This window comes from Muscardinus avellanarius (genome assembly GCF_963383645.1).
Source record: "Muscardinus avellanarius genome assembly, chromosome: 16".
Classification (NCBI taxonomy): domain Eukaryota; kingdom Metazoa; phylum Chordata; class Mammalia; order Rodentia; family Gliridae; genus Muscardinus; species Muscardinus avellanarius.
In genome coordinates, this window is record NC_137802.1 from 51517435 (window position 1) to 51542718 (window position 25284).

A 25284-nucleotide genomic window follows, 5' to 3' on the forward strand; every position below is an offset into this window, starting at 1 on the left:
GAAAGAAAGAAAGGAAGGAAGGAAGGAAGGAAGGAAGGAAGGAAGGAAGGAAGGAAGGAAAGGAAAGGAAGAAAGCTGTTTCTTGCAGGTAGGTGCACCAAGTTCCTAGGAAGACTGGTCACTTGACGGGACTTAGCAAACTAAAGATGTCTCTGCTTCTGCAACCTAAGGACATAACTTATAAAACTCCTTTCTCAACCAAGTGCGGTGGCAAATGCTTGTAATCCCAGTATTTGGAAGATTGAGACAGGAGGATCATGGTTCACGAACAGCCTCAGCTACTTAGTGAGGCCCTTTGCAATTCAGTGAGACCCTGTTTCAAAATAAAGAATAAAAAAATAGGGCAGGAGGTGTAGCTCAGAGGTAGAATGCCCCTGGGTTCCATCCCCAGTACCAAAAAAAAAAAAAAAAAGAATAAAATATTGGGCTGGGGGTACAGCTTGGGGGTAGAATGCCCCCTAGGTTTCACCCCCAGTACTAAAAAAGTAAAATAAAATAAATAAAAATATAACCCCCTTCTCAGGAGCAAGTAGTGCAGATCGGAGCATGTAGAGAGGGAAGCGGGGTCTCACCACTGGACAAAGCATGCGGGGGCGGGGAGGTGCTGTTTTCTGGCGATGCACTGGTCCAGACCATCACCACTAAATCTTCCCCACCAGCATCATTCAGTAAACCTCATGCCTGGCATCCCATCTCCAGGAGTCCTCTTCCCTAGCCACCTATCCCACCGTCCTACCATCTGCACTGTGGGAGGTGCAGACAAAGACTATCCTCAAGTGGGGAGTGTGGCTCATGGTAAGAGATCTTGCCCAGTATGCTTGAGGCCAGCACCAAAAAAATTAAAAAAAAAAAAAAATAGACTCTCTCCCTAACCCAATTCTAGCCAAGCTCTTCTAAGCCCTCTTTCTGAGTAGGCCTGACCTTGGGCTCTGTCTTGGACCATTTACTCCAAGTTTAAGCAAAACTTCTGCTGAGTTGCCAGGCACAGTGGTGCATGCCTTATGTTAGGAAAAAACCCTTTGCTACGTGATGTCTCCCGAGAAGTCGCCCTTGGAGGCTTTTTCCCATCCTGTTACAGATGCTGAGCTCTGCTAAAGATTACTCCCTACCCTTCCGTGCTGAACTGTGCTAAAGATATTCTCTACCGTTTCAACCATGAGAAGTCCAGGTCCCTCCAGTTAGGATCCCGAGAAGCCAGCTCCCGGCTGCTCCTGGACCCACTGAAATGACGCTCTCCCATCTGGACCCTGAGAAACTAGGGCCCTTCCTTTTCGGGCTGTGCTAAAAATTCACAAACTAGCCAGGCGTGGTGGCGCACACTTGTAACCCCAGCATTCGGGAGACTGAGACCAGAGAATCACGGTTCACGGACAGCCTCAGCTACTTAGTGAGGCCCTTCCCAACTTAATGAGACCCTGTTTCAAAATAAAGAATAAAAAACAGGACAGGGGGTATAGCTCAGAGGTCAAATGCCCCTGGGTTCCATCCCCAAGACCCAAAAAAGAAATTCACAAACTTGCAGAGGTATAGCTTGCATATCTCTCCCCTATAAAAACTTCCACCCTCTGTTGGTGCCGACGCCCCTTTTGGTATCAGTCGGCCTGCTTGCAGATGTTGAAATAAAACTTTGTCATAGCCGGGCGTGGTGGCGCACGCTTGTAATCCCCGCGCTTGGGAGGCGGAGACAGGAGGATCGCGCTGGTTCGGAGCCAGCCTCGCTGGCTTAAGAGACTCTGTTTCCACATAAAAATGTTAAAAAATAGGTCTGGGAGTGTAGCCCGTGGGAGTGTATACCGGAGGTAGAAGGGCTTCCAGGAACCCCAGTACCACCAAAAAAAAAAAAAAAAACTTTGTCATTGTCCCCCTCATGCCCCACCCCGCCACCCCCTTCTGTCAGGCCTGGTTCCTCTCAGCCTTCAACCTAATACTGCGGCCCAGCTACTCAGGAGGCTGAGGTGAGAGGCTGGCTTGAGCTCGGGAATTCGAGACCAGCCTGGGCAACACATAGAGACACAAATTCACAAAAAATAAAGAATTCCAGCCGGGTGTGGTGGCATACACCTGTAATCCTAGTACTTGAGAGGCTGAGACAGGAGGATAACAGGTTCAAGGCCAGTCTCAGCAACTTAGCAAGATCCTGTTTCAAAATAAAAAATAAGGAGCTGAGTGTGGTGGTGCATGTGTAACTCAGGAGGCTGAGACAGGGGGATTGGAGGTTCACGGCCAGCCTCAGCTACTTAGTAAGGCCCTTCACAACTTAGAGAGACCCTGGTTCAAAGTAAAGAATTAAAAAAAAATAGAGCTGGGGTATAGCTCAAAGGTAGAACACCTCTAGGTTCAATCCCCAGTACAAAAAAAAAAAAAAAAAAAAAAAAACAGTGTTTTTTTTTAACCCAACAAACACAGGAAAATGAAACAGCTTGCTTAAACTGCCTTAAAACACAAGAGACAAGTAGTAGAGACAGCATCTCAAACAGATTCCTTGTCTCAAAGCCCCATCGGGCTCCCGTGGGGAGCAGGATCATTCCCCTGGTAATGGGCTGATAAGCAGGAGTGCCTGAGAAGGAAGAAAGGTGTGCAAACACATCTACACACTCACACGTTCACACACATACACAACCGCGTCCTGTCTCTCGATGCCTGCCCATCTCTCCCCGCACTGGCTCCTCTGCATCATGCCCAGACTCCGATCTCCCTGACCACGTCTGAGCTCCTCCGGAGCAGGACAAGTCCATCGCAGAGCCTGTCAGATGACTCTCAGCCACCGTTTGTTTAAATGCAGCTCGAAGGTAGAATGCCCCTGGGTTCCATCCCCAGTACCAGGAAAGAAAGAAAGAAAGAAGGAAAGAAAGAAGGAAAGAAAGAAAGAAAGAAGGAAAGAAAGAAAAGAAAGAAAGAAAGAAAGAAAGAAAGAAAGAAAGAAAGAAAGAAAGGAGGGAGGGAGGGAGGGAAGGAGGGAGGGAAGGAAGGAAGGAAGGAAGGAAGGAAGGAAGGAAGGAAATCAATCAAAGATCAGAATGTTGTGGAATCCCAGTATGTGGGCCGCAAGGCTTCCCTGTCTGCAGCAGCACCGCCTCCCACCCAGACTTTAGGCATGCCTGCCTCACCCCAGCTCTGGCAGAGAACTGGAGTGCACTCCCAAATAGCAATATGATAGAGAATAGAGAGAGGGCTAGGGAGAGAGCTTGGTAGTAGATAGTTTGCCTCTCATGCACAAGGCCATGGGTTCTCAGGGCTTTATAGCTCCCCAATACCAGAAAAAAAAACAAAAGTCTTTTAGCCAAATGTGGGGGCTCATGCCTGTACTTCTAGTACTTGGCCAGCTGAGATAGGATTGCAGGTTCAAGACTAGCCTCATCAGTTTCGCAAGATTATCAGCAATTTAATGAGACCCTGTTTTTTGTTGTTGTTCTTGTTGTTGTTGGTACTGGGGTTCCTGGAAACCCTTATACTTCCAGGCTACACTCTCAGACCCATTTTATACTTTTTTATTTGAAAACAGGGTCTCTTAAACCAGCGAGGCTGGCTTCGAACCTGCGCGATCCTGTCTCCGCCTCCCAAATTTGGGGATTACTAGCGTGTGCCACCATGCCCAGCATGTTTCTAAATAAAAATAAAACAGGAAAGGGAGTTTATCTCAAGGGTAGAATGCCTCTGGGTTCAATCCCCAGTGCCACAAAATAAATTTAAAAATAATTTAAAAATAAAAAGGAGCCTGGCATGGTGGCTCGTGCTTGTAATCCCAGTTCTTGGGAGGCTGAGACAGGAGGATTGCAGGTTTGCCACCAGTCTTAGCTACTTAATGAGGCCCTCCACAACTCAGTGAAATCCTGTTTCAAAATAAAAATAGGGGAGGGGTTGTAGCTCAGAGGCCAAATGCCCATGGGTTTCATCCCCAGACCCACAAAAAAATAAAAAAAGAATAGCCAGGCATGGTGGCACATGCTTTTATCTCAGCATCTGGGAGGCTGAGACAGGAGGATCACGGTTCCCCAACAGCCTCAGCTACTACTCAGTAAGGCCCTTTGCAACTCAATGAGACCCTGTTTTAAAATATAGAATTAAAAAAAGAGCTGGGAGTGTAGCTCGGAGGTGGTATGCCCCTGGGTTCCAACCCCAGCGCCGAGAAAAAAAATAATAATAATACTTACTGAACAGAAAGTATTGTGAATACATATGTACACTTCATCCTCCGACCCTCAGTAGCGAGCCTGCAGTTCCGGCCAGGGAAGAGGAACCAGGTCTGACCCTTATCTCCCTTCCTAAATGAGGCTGACCCACTCCCCTCCCACCCACGTGGACTCCTGGAGAAGGAAGGAGGGGGGAAGGAGGGGTAAATGTGCTGCCAGTATCCACAGAGGAACTGAGCTGAGTTCCTGCGTGCGTGGGCAGAAGAGCCCCTGAAAGAGGCAGAGACAGTGGGACCAGGAGCAGTGCCTGCCTGGGCTGCAGGGGGAGGCGAGGGCAGAGGAAAAATGCAAGCGATACACTCACTCAACACACTCTACCAAAGGGGCACGGCTTAAGGAGCTTGCATCACCTGGACTGAGAGGGAGATCACTTCAGCACCCCCTAAAGTGCCCTCGTGCCCCTTCCTGTGTCTGTTTGAAGAGGCGATGTAGGGTCAGCAGGACCCCGGGTGACGTATGGCATGCACATTTTTTTTTTTTTTTTTTTTTTTTTTTTTTTTGGTGGTACTGGGGTTCCTGGAAGCTCTTCTACCTCCAGGCTACACTCCCAGACCTATTTTACATTTTTATTTGGAAACAGGGTCTCCTAAGCCAGCGCGCGCGGCTGGCTTCGAACCTGCGCAATCCTCCTGTCTGCCTCCCAAGCGCGGGGATTACAAGCGTGCGCCACCACGCCCGGCCTGGCATGCACATTTTACGGTAACCCCATGCATGTCTTGCAGGTCAGGGTCAGAGCTGCGGCCAGCCCGGGTCCCTTCCTTTTCCAAGTGGTAAGAACAGCAGCCTTCATTCACTGGGTCTTTCTATGTGCCTGGCAGGAGAGGAGGAAATTATTTCATTCATTTACATATGTGGGTGGGAGGTCCCAAATAAAGAATGTAAGAAGCGCCACAGTCATTGGATATTCCTTAAATCAAGTGAAATCCTCCCAATTAGCATGCCACCAGGCTGCTCGGATGTCCAGGCTTGGGTGTGACAGGGACCCCGGCCCTCCCCAGGATTCTCGGTGGCTCACAGGATTTTCTGTAGCACCAGAGCTTGGGGGAGGCCCCTCGGACTAAATCATCCATCTGCCCTGGTTACCATGGTGATGATGATTTTTCCCCGGAGGATACCATCCCTTCCTGGCAGGAGATTCTGTGGTTTCAATGCCACGTTTGGGGACTGGAAGAATCTTATCCAGGCCGAAGCTCCCCAGGTCTCTCACGTAGCCATCCTGTCGCACCCCATGGATATCACCATGGTCAGGGGCTTCCCTCTGCCCCGTTCTCACTCTGAGGAGGTTGCTGTGGTCTCTTGCTGCTCTCAAAGGCTCTCTCCTCTGGGAAACTGGCAGAATCTATTCAGTGATTTCATAACTATATTTTTTTTTCTTTCTTTTCTTTTTTTTTTTTTTTTTTTTTGCAGTACTAGAGATTGAACCCAGGGGCATTCTATCTCCGAGTTATACCCCCAGCCCTATTATGTCTTTATTTTTTATTTTTTTTATTTTTTTATTTTTTTTTTTGGTGGTACTGAGGTTCCTGGAAACCCTTCTACCTCCGGGCTACACTCCCAGACCTATTTTTATAATTATTTATTTGGAAACAGGGACTCTTACGCCAGCGAGGCTGGCTTCGAACCTGCACGATCCTCCTGTCTCCGCCTCCCAAGCACGGGGATTACAAGTGTGCACCACCATGCCCGTCTTCCCCAGCCTATTTTTTATTCTTTATTTTGAAACAGAGTCTCACTAAGTTGCATAGAGCCTCACTAAGTTGCTGAGGCTGGCTGCAAACCTGCAATCCTCCTGTCTTCGCATCCCAAGTACTGGGATTACAAGCGTGCGCCATCATGCCCAGCTCATAACTATATTTTATCCCAGTGTGGTGGGGTGTGTGTGTGTGTGTGTGTGTGTGTGTGTGTGTGTGTACTGGGAATTGAACACTCTCCGCCCTATTTTTTTTTTTTCAGTACTGGGGAATGAAACCCAGGGTCATTCTATCTCTGAGCTACAATCCCAGACCTATTTTAGATTTTATTTGGAAACAGGGTCTCACTAAGTTGCTGAGAGCCTCACTAAGTAGTTAAGGCTGGCTTCGAACCTGTGCGATCCTCCTGTGTCAGCCTCTCAAGCGCTGGGATTACAAGTGTGAGCCACCACGCCCGGCTAACCCTGTTTTATTTGAAACAGGGTCTTGCTAAGTTGCAGAGTGCCTCACTAAGTAGCTGAGGCTGGCCTTGAACCTACGGTCCTCCTTGTCTCAGCCTCCCAAGTACTGAAACTACAGGTGTGCGCCACCATGCCCTCATGCCTGGCACATATTCTCTTCTTTAATTCCCCTCAGCTAGCTGGGCATGGTGGTACACACTTGTAATCCCAGTACTCAGGAGGCTGAGACAGGAGGATCACAGGTTCACAGCCCACCTCGGTTACTTAGTGAGGTCCTCCACAACTTAGTAAGACCCTGTTTCAAAATAAAGAACTAAAAATAGGGTGGGGGTGTAGCTTGGAGGTAGAATGTTCTGGGTTCCATCCTCAGTATTGGAAAAAAAAATAATTAAAAAATAGGAAGTGTAGCTCAGTGGCAGAGTGGCCCTGGGTTCAACCCCTAGAACTGAAAAAAAGAAATCCCCTCAGCTCCCTAAAAGAAGACTGTTACTGTCCCTATACTGCAGAGGAGAAAATGAGCTCAGTCATGAAGGACCCAGCATTGACAGAGATCACGTTCAAAACAATTTATGTTGGCAGCCGGGCGTGGTGGCGCCCGCTTGTAATCCCAGCATTTGGGAGGCTGAGACCGGAAGATGGCGGTTGGCGGACAGCTTCAGCTACTACTTAGTGAGGCCCTCCGCAACTCAGTGAGACCCTGTTTCAAAATAAAGAATAAAAAATTCCAGCCGGGCATGGTGGCACACGATTGTAATCCCCACACTTGGGAGGCGGAGACAGGAGGATCGCGCAGGTTAGAAGCCAGCCTTGCTGGCTTAAGAGACCCTGTTCCCAAATAAAAACATAAGAAATAGGTGTCTGGAAGTGTAGCCCGGAGGTAGAAGGGTTTCCAGGAAACCCAGTACCACACACACACACACACACACACACACACACACACACACAAAGAATAAATAATTGGGCAGGGGGTATAGCTCAGAGGTCAAATGCCTCTGGGGTTCCATCCCCAGAACCCCCCCCCAAAAAAAAAAAAAACCTGCTGGAGCCTGGGAGCTCAGAGCCTATGACTCTGGGCCTGAAAAGACATCATGCAGTCCTCCTTCTATGGGGGATAGAACTGGAGCCCTGGGGGTGAACCAGGGTCCCCAGGAGGCTAACGGCAACTGGAGAACTGGGTGTCCTGCTCCCCTGCCCACCTGCCCTCTCACCTGCACCCCACCAGGACAAAGTGTGTGTGTGTGTGTGTGTGTGTGTGTGTGTGTGTGTGTGTGTGTGTGACGGCTTACAGTGCTTGGGGTCAGCTTGAGCACCAAGCACCAGGCATGCACACCAGGTCTGGCTGGCCAGGTGCCTGCGGGAGGAGCTGGGCAAAGCGGCTTAGCTAGGGCCACTCTCCTTGCCCTATGTTGAGTCCCAGGCCAGCGGCTCCCTTTGAAACCCAGAGCCAGGCCTCTGAAAAGGGATTTTCCCCAACCCTAGGCTCCAGGGCTAAGAAGATGGCAGAAGTCGCAGCCTGGAGCCAGGGGTCTGCCCACTGCTGGTAGCTGTGCACTTACAGTGGATACCCAGAGTAGAGCAGACAGGCGTCTGCCCTGTTCTTCAAGCTCAGAGCCGAGTAGGGGAGACAAGTAAAAGAAGAAGCAGGACCAGATTCGAGGGCATGTGACCTGCCCAAGTCACACAGCACTTGGGTTAATGCTCTGCTGAGATCACTATCTGGAAATTTTAAACCATTTTTGGTTTGTTTGTTTGTTTATTGCGATACTGGGAATGAAACCCAGGGGCATTCTACCTTCAAGCTACACCCCCAGCCCAATATTTTATTCTTTATTTGGAAACAGGGTCTCACTGAGTTGCAAAGAGCCTCACTAAGTAGCTGAGGCTGTCCGTGAACCGCGATCCTCCTGTCTCAGCCTCCCAAATGCTGGGATTACAAGCATGCACCACCACGTTTAGCTAAACCTTTTTTATTTTATTTATTTATTTATTTTATTTTTTGCAGTACTGGGGATGAAACCCAGAGGCATTCTACCTTTGAGCTACACCCCCAGCCCTATATTCTTATTCTTTATTTTGACAGGGTCTCACTGAGTTGCAAAGAGCCTAACTCACTAAGTAGCTGAGGCTGTCCTCGAACTGCACGCGATCCTTCTTTCTCGGCCTCCCAAATGCTAAGATTACAAGCATGCGCGGGCTCCAGCTGAACCATTTGAACAGGAGTCTCGTGTTCGTTTTAATATCTGGCCTAGCAAATTACGTAGCTAGTCCAGGGAACAGATAAACAAGAGCAGTGGGATAAATGCTAAAGCAGGGGACACGTGGGCGTGAAGCACAGCTCCAAGCACAGTCTCCTTAGAAGAAGAATAACCCAGGCTCAATCCGGAGAGCAAGGGGGTGATGTGGAGGGAAGAACGTATCCCAAGCAAGGGAGAATAGGTGCAAACGCCCTGATATAAGAAAGCTTGTGGGGCTGTGATACAGACCCTGGAAGTAGTGATATTCCAGAACTAGGACCAACAACAGCCAAGACATGGCTGGGGAAGAAAAAAATAAAGGGACTCGTCCTCTTGGACAACAAGACTTTTTGTCAAGCCTCCGTAATAAGACTGTGGCTCAGGGATAAACGGATCAGAGGAACAGAATCCGCACACAGATGCAAACATTATGATGATACAGAAGGGATGACCAGCCTTAGTTAAAGGATGTTTTATTCAATAGTTGGAGCTGGGACAGTTGGCTAACTATGTGGGGGTGGCGGGGATTCAACTGTGGTCTCACACGACATACAAAATAAATTCTAGGTAACCTAAAGGCCTAAATGAGTAAACTGGGCATGGTGGTGCCTGCCTGTATTCCCAGTATTTGGGAGGCTGAGACAGGAAGATTGCAGATTCAAGAATAGCTTCAGCAACTTGGTAAGACCCTCAGCAACTTAATGAGATTCTGTATCAAAAATTAAAAAATAAGGCCGGGCATAGTGGCCCACGCTTGTAATCCCCGCGCTTGGGAGGCGGAGACAGGAGGATCGCGCAGGTTCGCCAGCCGCGCTGGCTTGCGAGACCCTGTTTTGAAATATAAAATAGGTCTGGGAGTGTAGCCCGGAGGTAGAAGGGCTTCCAGGAACCCCAGTACCACCCCCCCAAAAAAAAAATTAAAAAATAAGCCGGGCGTAGCGGTGCACGCTTGTAATCCCAGCATTTGACAGACTGAGGTTAGAGGATCTCGGTTCAACGACAGCCTCAGCTACTTAGTAAAGCCATTTGCAACCCAATGAGACCTTGTTTCAAAATAAAAATAAGCTGGGCGTGGTGGCGCACGCTGGTAATTCCCGCCCTTGGAAGGCTGGTTTAAGAGACCCTGTTTCCAAATAAAAAAGTATAAAAATTGGTCTGGGAGTGTAGCCCAGAAGTAGAAGGGTTTCCAGAAACCCCAGTACCACCAAAGAATGAATAAATAAATATAAAAATTAAAAATGAATAAAAAATAAAATTGGGTAGGCCAGGTGTGGTGGCACACGCTTGTAATCCCAGCATTTGGGAGCTGAGACCGAAGGATCACGGTTCACAGACAGCCTCAGCCACTTAGTGAGGCCCTCTGCAACTCAGTGAGACCCGGTTTCAAAATAAAGAATAAAAAATAGGGCAGGGGGTGTAGCTCGGAGGTCAAATGACCCTGGGTTCCATCCCCAGGCCCGCAAAAAAAAAAAAAAAAAAAAAAAAAAAAAAAAAAAATTGGGACATAAAAATACTTTTTTGTGTGTGGCAATGGAGATTGAACCCAGGGGCATTCTATCCCTGGGGCTATACCAGCCCTACTTTTTTATTCTTCATTTTGAAACAAGGTCTCACTAAGTTGCAAAGGACCTCACTAAGTAGCTGAGGCTGGCCACAAACCTGTGACCCTCCTGTCTAAGCCTCCCAAGTACTGGGATTACAAGCACACACCACCACACCCAGATAAAAGACAAAAGACTTCCTTTTTTTTTTTTATTTTGGCAGTACTGGGGATGGAACTCAGGGGCATTCTACCTCTGAGCTACACTCCCCTGCCCTATTTTTTAATTCTTTATTTTGAAACAAGGTCTCACTGAGTTGCAGAGGGCCTCACTAAGTAACTGAGGATGTCTGTGAACTGCGATCCTCCAGTCTCAGCCTCCCCAGTGCTGGGATTACAAGCATGTGCCACCATGCCCGGCTTATTTTTTTTTTATTCTTTATTTTGAAACAGGGTCTCACTGAGTTGTAAAGGGCCTCACTACGTAGCTGAGGTTGTCTGCCAACCACGATCCTCCTGTCTCAGCCTCCTGAATGCTAGGATTACAAGCATGTGCCATCACACCTGGTTAAAAGACTTCTTTAATAACGCAAAAATCTATTTTCCTATTAGGCACGATGGATAAATTGGTCACTGTGAATTTTAAGCCTGTGCAACAAAATACCATGCGCACACTGGGGAGGACAGCTCTGGACTCTTCCACGTGCTTCCTAAATCCTTTTCTGTACAGCCATAGCCCTGAGAGTGGAGGGTCCCTGGCTGGCAAGACAGGTCCTCAGCTTGTCAATCTGGGATGACTGGTCACTGGGATGCTTACGATTTAGAGCCATGGTTTCTCTTCCCAATGCCAAGGAATCTCAAGTATTAAAGGAGTGTTTAATAATTATGGAATCAAAACTAATGTCTGATGCCGGGCGTGGTGGCGCACGCTTGCAATCCCCGCGCTTGGGAGGCTGAGACAGGAGGATCGCGCAGGTTCGAAGCCAGCCTCAGCTACTTAGTGAGGCTCTCAGCAACTTAGTGAGACCCTGTTTCCAAATAAAATATAAAATGGGTCTGGGAGTATAGTCCAGAGGTAGAAAGCCTCTGGGTTCCACCCCCAGTACCACCAAAAAAAAAAAAAGCAAACTAATGTCTGTTACACCCAGCTGTCCCTCCCTCTGGGCTTCTCTATTATGTGGCTCCTGCCCTGCTCCATCGTGGACTCGGGTCACCTGAGTGCCAGCTCGGATCTCACCTCCTCAGGGGCTTCTCTGACCATCCCATCTGAAGGAGCCTGGCCCCGACACTCCGTCGTATCACCCTGTTTACCTCCTTCGGGGCCCCTGTCACAATCTGACATTACCTTATTCTTTATTCTTCCCCCCACTAGCCTTCTCCTCCAGGAGGGCTGTGACCCCGACAGACCGGGGCATAAAGTGGCAGTCCACAGGGCCACACATAGTTTTGTTTTTTGTTTGTCTTACACTATTTTCCCCCAAACTGAAGTTATTAGCCACATTTAACAATTAAGAGCTTTCTATATAAGCACCTATACTTCCGAGGGCTCTTGAAAGAGGTCTAGCACAAGGAGCCGGAAGCGGGCAGCCACCCTGGCTCTAGTTCCCCCCAGCCCGCCGCACCCCGTTACATCACACTTGGCCGACCGCCCTCCTTTATCTGACCTGCCAGTCCCTAGAGGCCTCCGGGTCTCAAACCCTGGTCTCTAGTCACCGCTCGGCCTGCCTTTAGGAGTGTTCAACAGATAAACTGAGAGTCATGCAAGGGCTACTCCACACTGACCCTCTGGTGCCCGGCTTCTTGCGGGGGAGGGGGGCTCATGGACGCCCTCCCTTGAATTCATGCTAAAGGGCTGAGTACATTCTTTGCTGAGGTGGATTAATCTCATCTAAACAAGAATTTTTTAGATGAGATTAACCCATTTTTAGAACAGATCGGTCTAAATGACATTTTAAGTTACAAAGTTAGGCCTTGATTAAATGATTTTATGTTGATTAAATACTCAAAAGTGCTGCCCTAAATCCTTCTGTGACTGAGTGGGTAGACGGGTGGGGTAGGTAGGTGGGTATGACACAGCAGAGATCGGTGGTGTTTGGGAAGCTTAGCATCTAAATCCCCTCTAAGAAGTACTTATCTAACCCCACAAAACACTCCTAATACAGCAGGTAGAGCTGCCTGAGGGTCAAAAAGGCGGACCATGCCAAAGGATATACTGCGCAGGCGCGCTCGGAACCACCGCCAGTTTCTCCGCAGCCCAGACACCCTCCGCCCGCACTGCGCAGGCGCGTAGACCGACCAAGCTCTCCCTCCCCCTCCCACCTCTTTCCGAGTCTTCAGAACGCCCTCCGCAGTAGAGCTACTGCGCAAGCGCCGCGCTGCGTCCCCGCCCCCGGACCAATTGGAAGCGGCGGCGCCCGGGCGCTGGGGAGCACGACGCCGTGGGTGGGGCCGGGACGTGAGGGCAGCGCGCTGGCGTCACAGGGGCGGCTATATAAGTGAATACAGGCACCGCCCCTCCGCCCCAGTCACTGAGCCGCCGCCGAGGACTCAGCAGCCTCCCCCTCGAGCCCCCACGCTTCCCGACGCTCCGTCCCCCCCGCCCGCCTTCTCCCGCAGCCGCCTTCCGCAGGCCGTTTCCACCGAGGAAAAGGAATCGTATCGTATGTCCGCTATCCAGAACCTCCACTCTTTCGGTAAGTCAGGGGAAGGTCGTGGGCCTGGGTGGGGCAGCGGGGCGTTGCGGGGACGGCGTCCGGGGATCTGCCTAACGCGCCGGGCTTTCGTAAGCTCCGGCGGTGGAGAGGTTTCCCGGCTCGCGGGGCCTCGGCCTGGTCCTAGGGTCGGCCTCTGAGCGCGACCGGAAGGAGTGGACAGAAGGTCAGCCCTTGGGCGGGCCTGGCGACTCGGGTGGCGCATTTACTAATGGCTCCTGGTCCTCCTCGGCCACACCCGCCCCCTTCCGCCAGCCCCGCGTCACGTCCGACACGTCACGGCCGTTGTCACGGCGTCGGGAGGGTGAGGCGGCGCCAATTCTAAGTGACACCGGCGCGCGCCAATGGGAGTGGGAGGCTTGGCCCCGCCTCGGGCGCTCGGCTTCCGGCCGGTTGCATCAGCCGGGTGGGGCGCTGCCTGCCAGTCTGGGCTCCGCGGCACGTGATCGGCTGCCGGAGGAGGGCGGGCTTAGGGCGGGAGGCCCAGGCTTTCCCTGCGCCCCGGGAGCCGGCCGCCCCGGCCTGACTTGTTCTGGAAGAGCCAACAAAGGACGCGTCCGGCCTTGCCCCGAGGTGCCCTGGGGATTTCGGTACTAGTTTATATTCTGCACGCGCAAAAAGAACATTGGGGCGGCTGGCGGCGAGCTGAGGCTCGACCAGCCCTTGAACGAGCTTTAACCTTTATTCCCAGACCCCTTTGCTGATGCAAGTAAGGGTGATGACCTGCTTCCTGCTGGGACTGAGGATTATATCCATATAAGAATTCAACAGAGAAACGGCAGGAAGACCCTTACTACTGTCCAAGGGATCGCTGATGATTACGATAAAAAGAAACTAGTGAAGGCGTTTAAGAAGGTAGGTCTAAGTAATTCAGTTCAGCTTGTTCAGGAAGGGTTGCACACTGAAAGGGATCGGTAAATGGCATTGGAGCGATCGCTTGGCCTGATTTGTGTTGCTCCCTTTGTATTTGGCAGAAATTTGCCTGCAATGGTACTGTAATTGAGCATCCAGAATATGGAGAAGTAATTCAGCTACAGGGTGACCAGCGCAAGAACATATGCCAGTTCCTGGTAGAGGTGAGTTCGAGCCCGCCTTGATTCCATCTGTGCCTTTTAGTTGGCAAGTCTCGGATCATTCTGTCTAGTCTGTTCCCTTTTTGCAGCAGACAGAAGGTTGTAAGGCTGAGCAAAGCAACAGCTGAATTTAGAAGTAGGTTGGCAAACCCAGTAGTTCTAAAAACAGAAGGGACTCGTCTGACTTGAATGTTTTGTGTGAATTTACTTCACTGATGCGTAATTAAGAAATTCAAGCTGGATCTCAGTACACCCAGTACCTGGGAGGATCTCAGTACACCCAGTACCTGGGAGGCAGAGGCAGGAGGGTCGAGGTTCACAAACAGCCTTAGCTTCTTAGTGAGGTCCTTTGTAACTGAGACTCTGTTTCAAAATAAAGAATAAAAAATAGGGCTGGGGGTGTGGCTTGGAGGAAGAATGTCCTGGATTTTATCCCCAGCAGGGGGGGGGGGAGATTAAGAGATTCCAGGTATCTCTTCCCTGCATACCCTGTTTTGGGATCTTGGTGGAGGGCAACAGGATATTCTAGAGGGGAGTTCTTGACTGAGCACCTTGGCTGTTGGTTTCCCCTTGTAGGTATAATAGCTGATAACTCCCTTTAAAACACTGTCCTTTTCTCTTTGCAGATTGGACTGGCTAAGGACGATCAGCTGAAGGTTCATGGGTTTTAAGTGCTTGTGGCTCACTGAAGCTTAAGTGAGGATTTCCTTGCAATGAGTAGAATTTCCCTTCTGTCCCTTGTCACAAGTTTAAAAACCTCACAGCTTGTATAATGTAACCATTTGGGGTCCGCTTTTAACTTGGACTAGTGTAACTCCTTCATGCAATAAACTGAAAAGAGCCATGCTGTCTAGTCTTGAAGTCCCTCATTTAAACAGAGGTCAAGCAGTAGGCGCCTGGCGGTATCCAGCCTGAAACAGCAATAAAGTGATGTTTCAGCGACGCCCAGAGCCCCCAAGAAGGCTATGTCTGGCCAGAAGCTCCACGTTTCTCCCTCTGCAGAGTCCCCGGCCCTAAAAGAATGTCACCATCTGAACAGCCCTTGGTGAATCCAAATCCAGAGGATGGGGTAAGACGGCAACAGCAGCTCCTATAGAGGGAGCCCCCAGTACCTAGTCTGACCAGGTGGGCAGAACCGAGGCCACTTCCCTCCAGTGAGGTGACAGCAACACCTGGCTTGCCATCAAAGTCTTTTTGACCAGACATATCCTAGCTAAGGGATGCCCAAACAACAGAATGTGAGGCCAGCCTAATACCAGTTAAACTTTTGACAAGGGAACAAGTACCAAGCTGATGTTACCAGTCATGTAGCTAGCTAGAGAGCTTGCAACTCAGCTGCAGCTGCCCAATGCCATGTGAAGTAACAAACTGGTTTTTGGTTTTCTTCCCCTCCCCCCTTACAGTTTTAATGTTATGTAATGTATTTAAACCCTTATTTAAATAAAACTTGTTTTCAGAAACACTTGACTTGTAGATTCTGCTTTTTATAGTCTTGGGGTGTGAAGGAACCAGAGAAATGGGCAGTGGAGAATGTCTGCACCTGACCAGGAAATCCTGTGAGCTTGTTCCTGTGGGCCAGCTGTTTTGCAAGCCTTTAGCCAGTTACGGTGCCCCATGAATGAGTCTCCTGGAAGAAGGTGCAGCCTAGCTTGGCCAAACCGCCAGTGTTGGAGTGCACTCACTGTTGTCTCCCTTAGTAGCTGCGGAGGAATTTGTGAGGTATTAGACCAGGTGAGAAAATCATTTTGTGGTGACCAGCTCTAACCAAAAGGCAGTTAGGCTGTGGAGCTTAACCTGAGCCACAACCTGGAAAAGGTGTGAATTTTACTAGGCAATGGGTTTGTAGTTGAGAAGACTGGGTTTTGGGGGGTTTTTTTATTTTTTTTTTTATGGTACTGACTTATTTTTGAAACTGGGTCTCATTGTATTGCAGAGGACCTCACTAAGTAACAGGCTGGCTTTGAACCTGTATCCTGTCTCAGCCTACCAAATACTGGAATCACAGGCATGCTCCACCAGCCCCAGCTACATCTAGGATTTAAACAGGGTCCCTCTTGAGTTGCAAAGGACCTCACTGATAGCTGAGGCTAGCCACAATCTGCAGTCCTGTCTCAGCCTCCCAAATGCTGGGATTACAAGCCTGTGCCACCATGCCCGGCTCATCTAGGACCATTTAAGAAACTAGGCTGGGGATATAGCTCACTACTGGTGGAGTGTTTGCCCAGCCAGCACAAGGCCATTCATGCGTTCAGTTCCAGCACACATTTTCTAATCCCAGTACTTGGGTTGAGACGGGATTGCAGATTTGAGGACGGCCTCAGTGAAACTTGACTCAACCTAGTGAGACCCTATTTCCAAATAAAATTGGGCTGAAGGGTGTAGCTTAGAGGTAGAATACCCCTGAGTTCCATCCTCAGTGCCATAAAAAAAACTAGGCTGGCTGAGGTGGCTTGAGTAACCTGTAACCCCAGTACTTAGGAAACAGACAGGAGGATCACAGGTTTGAAGCTAGTCTCAGCAATTTAGTGAGGCGCCCTCAGTAACTTAACCAAGACCCTGTTTGAAAATACAAAAATAGGGGCTGAAGGTATAGCTTGAAGGTAGAATGTCCCTAGGTTTAATCTATAGTATCGAGAAAAATTTCATAACTCAGCTTGGTGGTACACACCTATAATCCCAGTACTTGGAAGGTTTGAGACCAGCCTCAGCACAAGACCCTGTTTCAAAATTTAAAAATATGAGTCGGGCGTGGTGGCGTACACTTGTAATCCCTGCACTTGGGAGGTATAGACAGGAAGGATCGTGCTGGTTCAAAGCCAGCCACACTGAATTAAGAGACCCTGTTCCCAAATAAAAATATAAAATCGGTCTGGGAGTGTAGCCCAGAGGTAGAAGGGTTTCCAGGAACCCCAGTACCACAAAAAAGAAAAGAAAATTAAATATGGCTAGGGGTATAGCTCAGAACACTCCTGGGTTTAATCCTCAGTACCACACACACACAAGAAAGGACCTTCATTTATCTAACAGGTTTTTTTGTTTTTGGTATAGTAGTGGGGATTGAACCCAGGGACAGTCAACCTCTGAGCTATACCCCAGTCTTTATTTGGGAGAAGTCTGGTTTGCTGAGATGAGCCTCAAATCCTTTCTCAGCCTCCCAAGTACTGGGATTACAGCCCTGCAGGCTGTCAGGGTAGGATTCTGGGTTAACTAGCAACATCATATCTATGAAACTATCACTTAGGAACACCCTAATCCTTTGGATGTGTCTCTAGTTAAAGTAATTAAGGAAGTACAATTTTCTACATTTAATGGTATTTGGGGTTTTTTTGTCCTTGTGCTCCTTGGGAGCATTCTACTTCTGAGCTATACCCCCAACCCTTTTTTATTTTTTATTTTGTGTGTGTGTGGTACTGGGGATAGAAGCCAGGGGCATTCTACCTCCAAACTACATCTCCGGCCCTATTTTTTATTTTGCAACAGGGTCTCACTGAGTTGCAAAGGGCCTCAGTAGCTGAGGCTGTCTGGGAAGCACGATCCTCTGGTCTCAACCTCCCAAGTGTACCATCACGCCCTGCTTTATATTTTATTTCTTGAAACAGGTTTTGACACTGTTTAGCCTGTCCTTGAACCTGCAATTCTCTTGTCTCAGCCTCCCAAGTACTCAGACTACGAGTGCCACCTCGCCCAGCTCACTTAATGGTTTTTTTGTGTGTGTGTGTGGTACTGGGGGTGGAACCCAGAGGCCTACCTCTGGGCTATACTCTCAGACCTGTTTTATATTTTTATTTGGAAACAGGGTCTCACTAAGTTGTTGAGAGCCTCACTAAGTAGCTGAGGCTGGCTTCGAAACTGTGCGATCCTCCTCTCTCAGCCTCCCAAGCACAAGGATTACAAGCGTGTGCCACCACGCCTGGCCTCACTTAATGGTTTAGAAAACTGGGATGTAGCCATCCCCTGGCCAGTAGGAGATAGAGCCTCCAGGGTCCATCATTCCCTGTGCACTGCTCTTCCCACGTGACCTGGGCATTCAGAACATATTCTAGAGTGCGCTTGGGATAGTGGGGCATTGTGCTAGAAACCAGGAGGCACAAACCAGTGGGGTAAATATTCCCTGTGCCTGGGATGCTGACACATCTTTGACATGAGGCTGAATGGGCTGGGTGAGGCAGGGTGGCCCAGGCCGTAAAGAGGTCAAGGCCAGAGGGATGAGGCCCAAGCTGGAGGAGCCAGGCTGGAGCACAGGCCCTGCAGAGAGCAGCAGTATACAGCACCACTCACCAGCGGAGGCTGAGCACGCTAGCACAAGCGGATTCCTTGACCAGCAGGGTCTCTAGGCCTTAGATGCTGGAAGGTGATGTGACTGAACAGTAGAAGATGAGGCTGGGAAGACCCTGAGCTCCGCCAGGCTGAGCTTCCAGCTAAGGCATTTCCATGTTAATATACAAAAGAATTATAGCAAAGGACTAATATGGTGGCCAGCTCCCAGATCTACTCAGTTACCACCTTCCCACCCACTACCACAAGGACTTGCAAGGACAGATGACCATTCTTTTTTCTTTTTTTTTTTTTTTTTTTTTTCTTTTTGGTGATGCTAGGGGTGGAACCCAGAGGCTTTCTACCTCCGGGCTATATTCCCAGACCTATTTTATATTTTATTTGGAAACAGGGTCTCACTAAGTTGCTGAGAGCCTCAATAAGTAGGTGAGGCTGGCTTTGAACCTGTGCGATCCTCCTGTCTCAGCCTCCCAAGCATGGAGATTACAAGTGTGTGCCACCGCGCCCGGCTTCCCAGCCCTATTTTTTATTCTTTTTTATTTTTTTGAAATAGGGTCTCACTGAGTTGCGAAGGGCCTCACTAAGTAGCTGAGACTATCTGCAAACCAAGATCCTCTGGTCTCAGCTTTATGCTGGTGTTTCAAGCATGCACCACCATGCCCGGCTCAGATGACCATTCTTAAAATGCTATTAGGAAGCTGGGTGTGGTGGTGCAATCCTAGGACTTGGGAAGTGAGACTGGAGGATCCACAGGGGAAAAAAAGTAAAATGGTGCTGGGGTGTAGCTTAGAGGTAGAATGGCCCCCAGTACCAAAAAAAAGGTACTGTATCCTAGAACTTGTGAGGTTGAGATAGGATTGCAGGCTGAAGGCCAGCCTCAGCAAGTGAGCAAGACCCTGTTTTATTTTTTTATTTTTTTATTTTTTTGTTTTTGCAGTACTGGGGATGGAACCCAGGGGCATTCTACCTCCAAGCTAAACTCCCAGCCCTATTTCTTATATTTTATTTTGAAACAGGGTCTCACTGAGTTGCAAAGGGCCTCACTAAGTAATGGCTGAGGCTGTCCTTGAACCGTGATTCTACTGTCTCAGCCTGTCAAATGCTGGGATTAAAAGCATGCTCCCCCATGCCCAGCTGTAAGACCCTGTTTTTTTTTGGTTTTTTTTTTTTGTTTTTTGTTTTTTGTTGTTGTTTTTTGGTGGTATTGGGATAGAACCCAGAGGCTTTCTACCTCCGGGCTATACTCCCAGACCTATTTTTATATATTCTATTTGGAAACAGGGTCTCACTAAGTTGCTGGGAGCCTCACTACGTAGCTGAGGCTGGCTTTGAACCCGTGTGATCCTCCTGACTCAGCCTCCCAAGTGCCAGGATTACAAGCTTGCGCCACCACGCCCGGCTACCCTGTTTTTAAAATAGGGCTGAGGGTGTAGCTTGGAGGTAGAATTGCCTGGGTTCTATCCCCAGTACCACCAAAACAACAACAACAAAAAAAACTTGAACAGATCAGTAAAAACAATTTACTTAGAGAACTGAGAATTCACTCCCTCACTTGTTTAATCAATCTCAGTGGTGCCCCCTTGTGGCAGTAATGTAGAATAGTGTTTTGCCATTAAGAGTTTGTTTTTTTGTTTGAACCCAGGGGCATTCTACCTCCAAGCCACACCTCAAGCCCTGTTTGTTTGTTTGTTTGTTTGTTTGTTTTTGTTTTTTGTGTCACTGCTTTCTGAGGTTAACCTTGAACCTACGATCCTCCTGTCTCAGCCTCCTAAATACTGGGATTACAGGTGTATGACACAACACCCAGCTAGGAGGGTGTTGTTGTTGTTTTGTTGTTTTAGGATTTCCTTTGGAATGGATTCTCCCTATGTTTCCCAGGCTGCTCTTTTTTTCTTTTTCTTTTTCTTTTTTTTTCTTTTTTTTTTTTTTTTTTTTTTTGTGGTACTAGGGGTGGAACCCCAGAGGCTTTCTACCTCCGGGCTATACTCCCAGACCTATTTTCTATTTTATTTCTAGAAAAAATATTTTTTTCCTGTAATACCCAAAACCTCCTGCCTCTGAGCTACACCTTGACCCCTTTTTTCTTTTTTTTCTTTTTTTCAGTACTGGGGAAGGAACCGAGTGACCCTTTTTTTTTTTTTTTTTTTTTTTTTTGCGGGTCTGGGGATGGAACCCAGAGGCATTTGACCTCTGAGCTACAGCCCCTGCCCTATTTTTTATTCTTTTTTTTTTTTTTAATTTTATTTTATTGGTGCACTGTATTCATACATCATAGTGGGATACAAACTTTTGTAGACATACATGCACACATCGCCCAGTCAGCCCCGACCCGATCCCCACCCCATTCTCTCCCCATCCCTCCCTCCCATGCTTGGCTTAGTGGTTGACATCTAGTATTATAGCAATTTATCCAAAATTAAAAATGATAATCTCACATAACAGTTTCATTTGTCTGATACCAAGCTTTTGATGACTTAAAGATAACATTTCAATATTTCTTTTTGCTTTCTTTCTTACCAGAGAATATTTTTTTCTTTTTTTTAGATGAAACTATCATATATTTATTTTTCAGAAAAAAATCTATCCTGATATGGAATATGGACTCTAGATACCCAAAACAATCTCGAAGCAAAAACAAAGCTAGAAGATGTATATTTTCTGATTTCAAGCCATATAAAGCTACAATAATTGGAACAGTGTAGTACTGTTCTAAAGGCAGATATATAGACCATTGGAGTTAAATACAAGCCTAGAGCTAACTTCTTCCCTATATTGTCAAGTTATTTTTGACAAGGTTTCCACGAAGATTTGGTGGTGGAAATAATAATCTTTTAACTAAATATTGTTGAAAAATAATAATTACATGGAAAAGAATAAAATTGGACCCTTACCTAATCCCACATACAAGTATTAACTCAAACTAGATAAAAGACCTAAATATAAATCTTAAGACTATAAACTTTTAGGAGAAAATCTGGGTCATAAAACCTCACAACACTGAAATTGGCAGTGATTTCTTGGATATGATTTCAATGGCACAGGCAACAGAAGAATATACAAACTCCCTAAAAAATAAAAGAAAATATTGTATATCCAAAGACAATGTAAACAGAGTTAAAAGTTACTAATAGAATTGGATAAAATATTTCCAAATGCTATATCTGAAGGTATATTAATATTCCAACTAGAAATCCTAAAAATTAACAACAATAAAGGCAAACAATACCCTTTACAGATAGGTAAAAGACTAACATAAGTAATGAATCTCCACAGATAACCAATCTTAGTTGTCTGTTGGATGGAAACTCTTGTTTCTCTGGTTCTGGTGAGTGTTACCTATTTCTTCTTTGTAGTTAATCTCTTTGAGTATTTTCTCTAGTGCTGGTTTTGAAGACATAAATTCCTTCAGTTTCTGTTTGTCATGGAAGCTTCTTATTTCTCCATCTAATTTGATAGAAAGTTTTGCTGGATAGGAAATTTTTGGCTGGAAGTTGTTTTCTTTCAGAGTTTGGAATATGTTACTCCAAGCCCTTCTGGCTCTCATGACTTGGTTTGGGAAGTCTGGAGTGATTCTAATTGGTTTGCCTCTGAATGTCACTTGGCCCTTTGTTTTTGTTGCCTTTAAGATTCTCTGCTTGGCTTCCACATTGGTCATTTTGACAATTATGTGGCGTGGGGATCCTCTTCTCGGATCCTGTCTAAAGGGAGTTCTATAAGTTTCCTGGATCTGTGTATCAACCTCTTGCTCTATATTTGGAAAATTTTCTGCTATTACTTCCTTGAAGAGATTGTTGATCCCTTTGGTATCACTTTCTTTTCCCTCCTCTATTCCAATTATTCTTAGGTTAGCTCTCTTAAGATGGGCCCATATTTCTTCAATGTCAGATTCCTGCTGTTGGATATCTTTTTCTAGATTAGAAACTATGCATTCATTTTTGGATTGCTCATCTTCTAAGAGCGAGATTCTGTTCTCCATGTGGTCTAATCGGTTGTTTGTACTTTGAATTGAGGCCTTTACTTCATTAATTGCATCCTTTATCTCTTTTTGGCTCTCTCTGAGTTCTTTTCGAAGCACCTCTATTATTTCTACAGTTATTTTCCTGATTTGATCTTCTAGAAATCTCTGATTTTCTGTTTTATCAGGTTCTGATGTTGTGGGGTTGTGCACATTCATTACTTCAGTGTTATTCCTCTTTCCCATGATTTCGGAGGTTTGTGCCTTCTCTGGGTTCTTCCCTTGGGTCACTATGGCTTCACTTAAGGTGCTCTGGATCTCAAGTCTGTATTATCTCAGACCCTACTACTCCTTTACTGGGTTGTATCACAGAGTCTCCGACCCAGAGAGTCGATAGAGGCTGCTTTAGACTGTGGGGGGTGCCAGGTTGCACGTTCTCCTATGGTGTGATATCTCTGCCACCGCCCCTCCCGCACTGGGTCAAGTCCCAGGGAGTACAGTACTGGGATTTCTCCTCTGTGGCCCGCAGTTTGACTCACTGTTCTTGAGTACGTAGATGTAGCTGTACTGGACTCGGTGAATTCACTGCTGCTGCCGCCGCCGGTGGCAATATGGCGCCTCTGCCACGCCCTCGGCCATGAGGCTGGCGTATTTTTTCTTCTCTGGTTTTGATTTCCACTCTGAATCCCTGCAGCGTGTGCTGAGCTCAGCCACTGGGAGCTTTAAATGCTGTCTGCGCCGAAAGATCCCGCCTGGCTGTTCCGCATCAGCTCACCTCGGCTTGCTGTAGCCGTCCGCTGAGTTCGCCGCTGCCGCCGGCAGTATGGCGCTGCTGCCGCGTCCTCGGGCGCGTGTGTCTCCTCTGTGGCCCTGAGCTCTGTTCTCAGTCCGCTTTCTCTCTGGAGCCTGGTGGTTTTTTGTTTTTCTGGTGATGGTGTTTTCTGGCTATGAAAGGCGCTCTTTTTGTGGTAATGGAGATTAGTTGTTAGCGGGACTCTTAAGCCCCGCTTTTCTTGGTCGCCATCTTCCCGGAAGTCTCCTATTTTTTATTCTTTATTTTGAAACCGGGTCTCACTGAGTTGCAGAGGGCCTCACTAAGTAGCTGAGGCTGTCTTAGAACCACGATCCTCCAGGTCTCAGCCTCCCGAATGCTGGGATTACAAGTGTGCGCCACCACGCCAGGCCAGCAGTGTTATATTGAAGGTGGTTTACATAGGGAGCAGCCAGCCTCTGAGACTTTATATGTAATATACGTGTGTACTTTTTTTTTTTTTTCAATACAGGAAATGGAACCTAGGGGCATTCTACCTCCGAGCTACACCCCCAGCTCCCCAGCTTTACTTTTTTCTTTATTTTTTTGAAACAGGGTCTCACTAAGTAGCTGAGGCGGTCTGTGAACCGCAATCCTCTGTCCCAGCCTCCCAAATGCTGGGATTACAAGTGTGCGCCACCTCGCCCGGCTTTACTTTTCTTATTTTTGAGACAGGGTCTCACTAAGTTGCTGAAGGCCTCACTAAGTTACTGTGGCTGGTCTTGAACCTGCAATCCCCCTGTCTCGGCCTCCCAGCTATTGGGATTACAGGCATGTGTATGCATCAACACTCCGTGGCTCTTAGCAGACTCAAACGAGCCCACAACACTCAATCACAACCCAACTTTGCTATCCGATGGTTTGCCAGGCCCCCAGATAATTAGACATTTTCCAGACACGCCATGACAAGCAACAACAGTGTCTTTCTCAATAGCTATTGTTAAAATTAACAAACTTTTGTTTTGTTTTTGCGGTACTGGATGGAACCCAGGGGCTATACCTCCGAGCTATACCCCCAGTCCTATTTTTAGTTAGTTAGTTTGTTTGTTTGTTTGTTTATTTATTTATTTATTTATTTATTTATTTATTGTGTGTGTGGTACTGGGGGTGGAACCCAGGGGCTTTTCTACCTCCAGGCTATACTCCCAGACCTATTTTATACTTTATTTGGAAACAGGGTCTCACTAAGTTGCTGAGAGCCTCACTAAGTAACTGAGACTGGCTTTGAACCTGTGGGATCCTCCTGTCTCAGCCTCCTAAGTGCTGGGACTACAAGGATGCGCCGCCATGCCCAGCTGTCTTTTTATTTTTATTTTTTTGAAACAGGATCTCATTGAGTTGCGAAGGGCCTGGCTATGTAGCTGAGGCTGTCCGCTAACCACGATCCTTCTGTCTCAGTCTCCCAAATGCTGGTATTACAAGCATACACCACCACCCCCGGCTTCAAATATTTTAAAATACCTCTTTGAGCCAGGCATGGTGGCACACGCTTGTAATCCCAGTACTTGAGAGGTTGAGACAGGAGGATCACACAGGTTCGAAGCCAGCTTCAGCTACTTAGTGAGGCTCTCTGCAATTTAGCGACTCCCTGTTTCCAAATAAAATAGAAAATAGGTCTGGGAGTGTAGCCAGAAGGTAGAAAGCCACTGGGTTCTATCCCCAGCACCACAAAAATAAATAAATTAATTAATTAATTAAATACCTCTTTGAGCCTGGTGTGGTGGTGTGTGCCTGTAATCCCAATATTTGGGTGGCTGAGACCGGAGGATGGCAGGTTTGCAATCAACCTAAGCAACTTAGGCCCTCTGAAACTTAGTGAGACCTTCTTTCAAAATAAAAAATAAGCCGGGCATGGTGGCACACGCTTGTAATCCCCGCGCCTGGGAGGCAGAGACAGGAGGATCGCGCAGGTTCGAAGCCAGCCACACTGGCTTAAGAGACCCTGTTTCCAAATGAAAAAGTATAAAAATAGGTCTAGGAGTGTAGCCTAGAGGTAGAAGGGTTTCCAGGAACCCCAGTACCACCAAAAATAAAAATGAAAAATAAGGCCAGGTGTGGTGGTGCACACTTGTAATCCCAGCATTCAGAAGACTGAGACAGGAAGATCACGGTTCAAGGACAGCCTCAGCTACTACTTAGTAAGGCCCTTTGCAACTCAGTGAGACCTTGCTTCAAAATAAAGACTAAAAATAGGGTTGGGGGTGTCGCTCAGAGATAGAATGCCACTGAGTTTCATCCCCAGTACCAGATTTAAAAAAAAAAAAAAAAAAAAAAATCGAACGCTGCCGACTTCCGGGAAGATGGCGACCGAGAAAAGCGGGGCATAAGAGCCCCGCTAAAAAC

At 47.6% G+C, this 25284-nt stretch overlaps 1 protein-coding gene across 2 annotated transcripts; it reads left to right on the plus strand.

The window, feature by feature from the left end:
- Positions 1-12701: 12701 nt before the first annotated feature.
- Positions 12702-14878, plus strand: EIF1 (eukaryotic translation initiation factor 1; the record flags this gene model as incomplete). 2 transcript variants are annotated; one of them, XM_080712716.1, is made up of 4 exons in its annotated part: positions 12702-12809; positions 13519-13682; positions 13802-13903; positions 14527-14878. In XM_080712716.1, exons 1-4 carry the CDS (start codon positions 12779-12781, stop codon positions 14569-14571), a joined length of 342 nt encoding a protein of 113 aa, XP_080568842.1. In that variant the 5' UTR covers positions 12702-12778. The 2 variants fall into 2 exon arrangements, with proteins under 2 accessions (XP_080568842.1, XP_080568843.1); XM_080712717.1 differs by having other exon boundaries at positions 13802-13891; positions 14527-14571.
- Between the last annotated feature and the right edge of the window lie 10406 nt (positions 14879-25284).